Raw genomic sequence first — 8,823 nt, 5'->3', positions numbered from 1 at the left:
ATTAACTAATTAATGCATTTATTTATCATGCTAAAAAGAGAAGAGAACATTGAATTCAGCAATACAGGAGTGATGGTTGACAGTTAAGTGATTGCAGTCCATCAGAGAAATGAATGGAAGACATACAGTGCTTCTGGTAAAGGGAGAACATATTCAAGGAGTTTTGTAGTTAAAGGGAATAAAAACAGAATGCTAGGTGTGGAGGTCTCTTCAGTGAATTGAGAGAATTTCTTTTTATTTTTTAATATGGGACATTTACAACAATGTATATGTATTTGTGAGAAAGATTCAAATCAATTTATTGTCTTGCAACATCTCATGAGACATTTATTTCACTGATTCTCTTTTCATTCTTCATATTCACATTTTAAAAACCATTTGATAAATAAAAAGGAGTATGTTAAATAGCTTTATTTTGCAAATATTTCCTACCTATGAAGCTGAGTACATCTGTGGGTTATTCATTTGTTTTGTTTTGTTTTGTTTCTTTTTAGGGCCTCACCTTCAGAATCTGGAAGTTTCTGGGCGAGGGGTTGAATTAGAGCCTCAGCTGCCAGCCTATACCACAGCAACAGCAATGTGAGATCTAAGCCATGTCTGTGACCTACCCCACAGCTCATTGGCAATGCCAGATCTTTAACCCACTGAGCAAAGCCAGGGATCTATCCCACATTCTCATGGATGCTAGTCAAATTTGTTACTGCTGAGCCACAGAAGGAACTCCTAATTACTCATTATATTCTCTGTAAAGGATCTGTAAAAAACCCTTTACATTCCCATAGTGTGGTCAGAGTGTATTTATTCTTATTTTTGCTTATATTCTTCTAAAGAAGGAATTGGAGTTTTCCCATTAACTTTTCTATTTGATACTGAGTTCTTTTATGTATGTATAGATGTATATTATAGAATTGTGTTTATCACAGCATGTGGTCATGCTATCACTTATTCATATTGTGTTTTCTACATTTTTCCTTACTGAAAATTGAGCTATCTTTCTAGTATGCTTTACTTGCAAATTTTTTGTATGAACAAAATGAAAGTGATACCTCTTCTGTATACTTACTGCTAATAAATCACCCTTTATGGATATGATCTGTCTTTAAAAAATCTCTTTACTTCCTTACTGTTTATTTGGGCTTTTGTGGTTGGATTCATTTATAAAAGTTTCACCACCTTCAAACATCATCTGGGATGGACCTGGAAAGCATCTTATTACATTTGACTAAAGGTGAGCTACATTCCATAAACTTATTGAATCATACATCTTTTTTTTTTTTTTTTGGTCCCTCTCACAGCATATGGATTTCCCGGGCCAGGGATCATATCTGAGTCACAGTTGTGACCTATGCCACAGCTGCTGCAATGCAGAATCCTTAACCCATTGTGTCCAGAATTGAACCAAATCCCAGGATGAAGAGACGCCACTGATTCCACCGCACCATAGTAGGAACTCTTGTATATCTTTATATAAGATGAAAGTATACTTTAGGTACTGCTTCTTCCACAATTTTAAAATCACTTACCTTATATCCTTACATTTCCAAGTCTTTGGAAGTTTATCTATTGTTAGAGATATGTGTTGATGTTATTCATTTTTATTATATTATTTTGTTTTAAAGGTTAGTTTTGGATACTATCTCAATTTTGTTTCACACTGTTGTTTTGAAACCTAATCCTAACTTAATTTTATTCTTACTGACACTCTTGTTTCTATAAATACTAAGCTTCTTTTAAAAGTTCTCTTCCTATATATGCACATACACATATTCATAACTTTTATGCATGAATAAAATCCTATATATAATCATACATGCTATTGATTTTTTAGTGCAATCTTTTTTTTTCTACCTTGTGTCCAATTTTCCTTCCTACTCAATAATGCCTCAGGGACTTGCTTCCAATCTGGTAGTGTAGTGTTCATTCACTACTTCAATGTCTGCTTGATATTTCATGGTGTAGCTTTGCTACTCATGCTTTGAAAGTTTACCATAATTACACAAAAATATTTTGAGATTTTTACTATAAAACTCTAGACCCCACAGAAGCAATACTATTCAGCCCCAGCCCAGGGGAATCTGAGCAATGCCCAGAGACTTTTGCATGTCATGTGGGGAGTTGTCAGCAGAGACCAGGGATGCAGTAAACATCTTACAATATCCAAGAATCATATCACCACAAGAAACAATCTGTGCCAGAATGTCAAAAGTGCCAGGAAATAGACAGTCTGAGTAAAGATCTATTTTTAATATTTATAGCTGTTTTCAGATTGTTTCCCAACCTCATTACATTTCACATTTCAGTCAGCAAAATTAGAGAGTGAGTACCCCTTTTATACCTGTTTATAACCAATCAGTGTGACGCACTTTTGATGTTTTCTTAAGCTGGGTATGAAAAGTGATTTCTGGTTGATTTTGTAAACTATTACTGAGTTTGATCAAAGATTTATGCATTTGATCATCTTTTTTATTGGCCTATTATCATATGCTCACATGTCATATACCCATTTTGATACATTATCAATATTTTAAATTATTTTTAAAATGACTATTTCCCAGTTGATATTCCATACATATTTTAGGCAAAAAATCTTAATTTTTTTAAGTAACAACTTTTAATTTTTTAATTTATTTTTATTTTAAAAAATTATTTCCATATAACTTACCTACAAAGTTTTGTTAGTTTTAAGAAAGAGTTCAGTGAAGTGAATCAATTTTACATATACATATATGTATTCTTTTTTCACATAGATTCCCCATATAGGCTATTACAGGAAATAGATTTCCCTGTGCTATTCAGTTGGCCTTTGTTGCCTACCTGGTGTGTATATATGTTTAATCCCAACCTAATTTATCCCTCTCCCTAACATTTCCCCTTTGGTAACTAGAAGTTTGGCTTCAAAATCTTTGAATCTGTTTCAGTTTTATGAATAAATATTTCTGTATCATTTTTATTAGATTCTACACATTGGTGATACTGTATGATTTTTATCTTTATCTGATGTACCTCACTTAGTATGATAATCTAATCTCTAAATCCCCCTATGTTGGTGCAAATGGCATTATTTCATCCTTTTATATGGCTGAGTAATATTCCATTGTATATACATATCATATCTTATTTATCCATTTCTCTGTCAATGGACATTTAGGTTGCTTCCTTGTCTTAACTATTGTAAATACTGCTGCAATTGGAGTGCATGTATCCTTTCACATTATGGGTTTTATTTATTTATTTTATTCCTCAGCCACTTTATTCCTCAGCATCCTCTAACACAATCTTCATCCCCTTCCTCTTGCCTTCCCACAAATACTGGCTTACTTTTGAGCTTTGGATATCTGAAAAAAGACATTCATTGTTTTTGCCCTGGTTCTTTTCCCCTATGGGATACCCACATCCCCTCAATGGTCTCTTGTCACCTGCAGTGCCTTCCTTGAGGTCTCTTTTCAAATGTCACTTTATTTGCAAAATTCCAGAACATCCAATAAAAAATAACACCTTATCTTCTCTTTCATAGTGCACTTTTTTCCCTTCATAGGACCTGAAAACACCTTATATGGAGTTATGTGCTTACATTCTTTATAACCTAATTGTAGAATTGTATGGAAAACCCTGAGCTAAAAATTTATAGACAGGGAAGTCATGGAGACTACTTTAAGGGGGTGAGATCTACACAAAACATATATTAATTGCTTAACTTCAAAATAATTGTAACTTTCCACTTTGTATGAAAATTAGTCATTAGTCATTTTATTTTTGTTCTTTTCTAGCCACCACCTCTATGTATGGAACCAATAATAATACACACATTTCAAAATTTCTTCTTCTTGGATTATCAAATGAACCAGAACTACAGCCCCTCACATTCGGGCTTTTTCTCTCCATGTATTTGATCACTGTGTTTGGAAACCTGCTCATTATCCTGGCCGTCAGCTCAGACTCCCACCTCCACACACCCATGTACTTCTTCCTCTCCAACTTATCCTTTGTAGACATCTGTTTCACCTCCACCACCATCCCAAAGATGCTGTGGAACATCCAGACTCACAGCAAAGTCATAACCTATGAGGGATGCATCATACAGATGTTTTTTTTCTTATTATTTGGAGGATCTGACGTCTTCCTCCTGACCATGATGGCTTACGACAGGTTTGTGGCCATATGTCACCCCTTACACTATACAGTCATCATGAATCCTTGGCACTGTGTTCTTCTGCTTCTGTCATCTTATACTATAAGTTTCCCGTATTCCTTGTTACAAAGCTTAACAGTGGTACAGCTGTCCTTCTGTACAAACAGGGAAATCCCCAGTTTTTTCTGTGAAACCAATCAGGTTGTCCAACTGGCCTGTTCTGATACCTTCATCTGTGACATGGTAAAGTATTTTGCAGCAGTGCTGCTGGGTGGTGGTTCCCTTGCTGGAATAATTTCCTCTTACTCTAAGATAGTTTCTTCCATAAAAGGAATCTCATCAGCTCATGGGAAGTATAAAGCATTTTCCACCTGTGCATCTCACCTCTCAGTTGTTTTCTTATTTTATTGTTCAGTCCTGGGAGTGTATGTCATTTCTGCTGTTGCCCACAGTTCACACTCAAGTGCAACAGCTTCGGTGATGCACAGTGTGATTACACCCATGCTGAACCCCTTCATCTACAGTCTCAGGAATAAAGACATAAAGGAAGCTCTGAAAATATTATTTGGGAAGAAGAAATACAGGGGATAATTACTTTGGGGCTGAAGAACTGGCATTGATTTCTGGGCTCAAATTTCCAAAGCCATAAGTTGTGATATTTAATCAGATTTTGAAAGTAAAAATGTACTCTTTCTATTAATTTCTGGAGGTATTATTTATTTGACTTCTGTTTCCTTGTACAATTTAAATTATTAAGCTTTCCTTTCTATCTCTAATACTCAAAATTTTCCCCTTGTTTCCTTCCTATTATACCAACTTTATTCCCAATTTTGGATATGAAATATTAGGATATTTCCATATGTCTCTGGGACCACATAAATTTTTATTAATTTTTCTCTCATGAAAAATAACATACCATGTAATATTTCCTAGGTATTCTAAAAAAATAGTCTTAGTTTGTACAACCTTATGGAGAAAAAAACATATTTAGTAACCACTGCCACAAATACAAGTTTATAGGAGGAGAAAATTTGAGACCACAGCTTTCACTATGTATCACTAACTTAACTGCTGTTCAAGATAATGTAGATTTAACAATTTGTATGTTTTATAGCTGGTCATAATTTTTAACCTCCTTATTTATTGTTCTCTTTTTCAATTTTTAAAAAATTTTAGTAAAGTATAGTTGATTTACAATGCTGTGTTAATTTCTGCTGTACAATGAAGTGATTCTCTTGTAAATATACACATATCAATTCTTTATTAGATTCTTTTTCCACGTAGGTTATCATAGAATATTGAGTAGATTTTCCTGTGCTATACACTAAGTCATTGTTGATTACCAATTTTATGTATAGTAGCCTGCATATATTAATCCAAACTCCCACCACCTTTGCCGTTTTGTAACCACAAGTTTGTTTTCTCTTTTTTGTTGTTGGCCTAACCCACAGCATATGGAAGTTCCCAGGCCAGAGATTAAACTTGCACCACAGCAATGAGCCAAACTGCTACAGTCACAATGCTGGATCCTGAACCTACTATGGCACAAGAGAACTCCCATAATTTTGTTTTTGAAATCTGTGTTTCTCTTTCTGTTTTGTAATTAAGTTTATCTGTGTCATTTTTCTAAGATTCCACGTATAAGAGACATGAGTCTTTCTCAGTCTGATTTGCTTCACTTACTATGGTAATCTTTAGATCTATCCATGTTGTTACAAATAGCATAATCATGTTTTTTATGGATAATATTCAATTGTATGTATTTACCATATCTTCTTTATCCAATCCTCTGTTGATGGATATTATTTTGCTTCCATGTCTTGGCTATTATAAATTTTGCTACAAAGCCAAGACATGGAAACAACCTAACCAAGACATGGAAACAACCTAAATGTCCATCGACAGAGGAGTGGATCCAGAAGATGTGGTACACATAAACAATGGAATATTACTCAGCCATTAAAAAGAACAAAATACCAGCATTTTTTGCAACATGGATGGACCTAGAAACTATCATGCTAAGTGAAGTCAGCCGTACAATGAGACACCAACATCCAATGCTTTCACTGACATGTGGAATCTGAAAAAAGGACAGACTGAACTTCTTTGCAGAATAGATGCTGACTCACAGACATTGATAAACTTATGGTCTCTGGAGGAGACAGTTTGGGGGGTGGGGAGATGTGCTTGGGCTGTGGGATGTAAATCCTATGAAATCAGATTGTTATGATCACTATACAACTATAGATGTGATATATTCATTGAGTAATAAAAGAAAAGAAAAAAAAAAGAACCCCCCCAAAAAATAAATAAAAAATTAAATAAAAAATAAATAAATAAATAAGTTTTGCTGCAAAGAACATTGGGGCGCATGTATCCTTTTGAATTATGGTTTTCTCCATATATATGCCCAGAAGAGGTATTGCTGGATCATATGGTAGTTGCTTGTTTGTTTGTTTTTGTCTTTTTAGGGCTGCACTTGTGGCACATGGAGGTTCCCATGCTAGAGGTCAACTCAATGCTTCAGTCACTGGCCTACACCACAGCCACAGCAACACCAGATCTGAGCCACGTCTGCAACCTACACCACAGCTCACTGCAATGCCAGATCCTCAACCCACTGAGGAAGGCCAGGGATCAAACCTGCATCCTCATGTACACTAGTTGGGTTTGCTAACTGCTGAGCCATGATGGGAACTCCTGGATCATATGGTAGTTTTTATTTTTAAGTTTTTTGGAGGAACATCCATACAGTACTCCGTATTTGTTATACCATTCTATATTCCCACCAACAGTGTAAGAGTGTTCCCACTTCACTGCACTCTCTTCAGCATTTATTGTTGGTAGAGTTTTTGATTATGGCCATTCTGACCAGTGTGAAAAGAAAACTCATTTTAGTCTTGAGTTTCATTCCTCTAATAATTAGTGATGTTGAGCATATTTTCATGTGAATTTGGCCATCTGTCTGTCTTCTTTGGAGAAATGTCTGTTTAGGTCTTCTGCCCATTTTTTGATTGGGTCATTTTTTATAAATATATATTCAGCTGCCTGAGTTGTTTGTCTATTTTGAAGATTAGTCACTTATTGGTTGCTTCTTTTGCAAATATTTTATCCAATTCTATGGGTCATCATTTGATTTTTTTATGGTTTCCTTTGATGTCAGGCACTTTCAAGTATAATTAGGTTCAATTTTTTTTGCCTTTTTATTTTTGGTTTTGCTTTTTAGGGCTGCACCTGCAGCATTTAGAAGTTGCTAGGCTATAGGTAAAATCTGAGCTACAGCTGCTGGCCTATGCCACAGCCATAGCAATGCCAGATCCAAGCCATGTCAGCAACCTACCACAGCTCACAGCAATGCCAGACCCTTAACCTACTAAGCAAGGCCAGGGATCAAACCCACATCCTTAATATACCTCAGCTCTGCTGCTACACACAGCTCCCACTCAAGTACAACAGCCTTAAGTGATGTACACTGTGGTCACATCCATACTGAACCCCTTCATCTACAGTCTGAGGAACAAATACATAAATAGGGCTCTAAAAGAGATTTGTTGGGATGGCAGTTATAAAAGGGGCAATTGTGCTGAGGCAGGACAAGGGCCCAAAAATGCAGAGTTCATTTCTTTGGAGCCAGATATTGCAATTCCCCAAATTTTAATTTTTATCATTTTCCTACTCCCTCTAGCTATTCTCAACCTTTAAAGAGAGAATGTGGATAATTCCCATTTATGTTGTGACTAGACGGATTTATGAAAATAATTTTTTCTCAAATAAAGTGTATTATTTCAAGTCATATTTTGCTTGTTTTACTAAAGGAATAGTCTTAAATTGTATATTCTTATTTTAAAAAGTTAGTCTTGGAAATCATTCCTGTTTTATGTGTATGTCATAGGAAAATCTCAGACTTGTCTTCCCTTTTGGGCTCATCATTCCTTCTATATCACTTTCTTAACTTCCCTTTCTGATAATCTTGACTTCGACATATATTGCGCTTTACAAAAATTCATTCAATTTTATTCTTCTCCTTAGGAACTTATTATCTTCTATTCTTTTATTCAGTTCTATGTTCACAATGCCTACCGTGGTCACTGGCAAATACAAATTATCCAATATAGTTTTCATGTGGTATCTACAAGGAAACACAAATTTGTATAAATAAATTAACCTGATATGACCTTAGAGTTACAGACGACCTTAGATATGATAAAGCAAATTTTAAAATTATACTTTATAGGTCTTTAATCCATTTTAGTTTATGGTGTATGGTGTTAGAGAATTCCTAGTTTCATTCTTTTATACGTAGCTGTCCAGCTTTCAAACCCTTGGGGGAAAACATAGGCAGAAAACTCTTTGGTATATGTTGCAGCAATATCTCATGGACTAATTAAAATAAAACCAAAAATAAATGGGACCAAATTGAGCTCAAAAACTTTTGCACAGCAAAAGCAACCATAAACAAAATTAAAAGACCACCCATAGAGGAGTTCCCATCATGGCTTAGTGGAAATGAATCTTACTAGTATCCATAAGGATGCAGGTTTGATCCCTGGTCTCACTCAATGTGTTAAGGATCTGGCAGTGCCATGAGCTGTGGTTTAGTTCACAGACATGGCTTAGATCCTGCATTGCTGTAACTGTAGTGTAGGTCAGTAGCTACAGCTCCAACTTGACCCTGGCCTGGGAACCTCCATATG

General features: G+C 35.3%; 1 protein-coding gene across 1 annotated transcript; it reads left to right on the top strand.

Moving 5' to 3' along the window:
- The first annotated feature begins 3,778 nt into the window (after window positions 1-3,778).
- Window positions 3,779-4,720, top strand: LOC146405457 (olfactory receptor 7A17-like). Its single transcript, XM_085011695.1, has one exon. It carries the CDS (start codon window positions 3,779-3,781, stop codon window positions 4,718-4,720), a length of 942 nt encoding a protein of 313 aa, XP_084867821.1.
- Window positions 4,721-8,823: the final 4,103 nt, after the last annotated feature.

This window comes from Sus scrofa, chromosome 2 (genome assembly GCF_054392235.1).
Source record: "Sus scrofa isolate SSC_HxYL_T2T_F1_AM1 chromosome 2, Sscrofa_HxYL_maternal_Yorkshire_Landrace_v2.0, whole genome shotgun sequence".
In the NCBI taxonomy this organism is placed as follows: domain Eukaryota; kingdom Metazoa; phylum Chordata; class Mammalia; order Artiodactyla; family Suidae; genus Sus; species Sus scrofa.
This window is presented reverse-complemented; position numbering and strand designations above follow the sequence as displayed.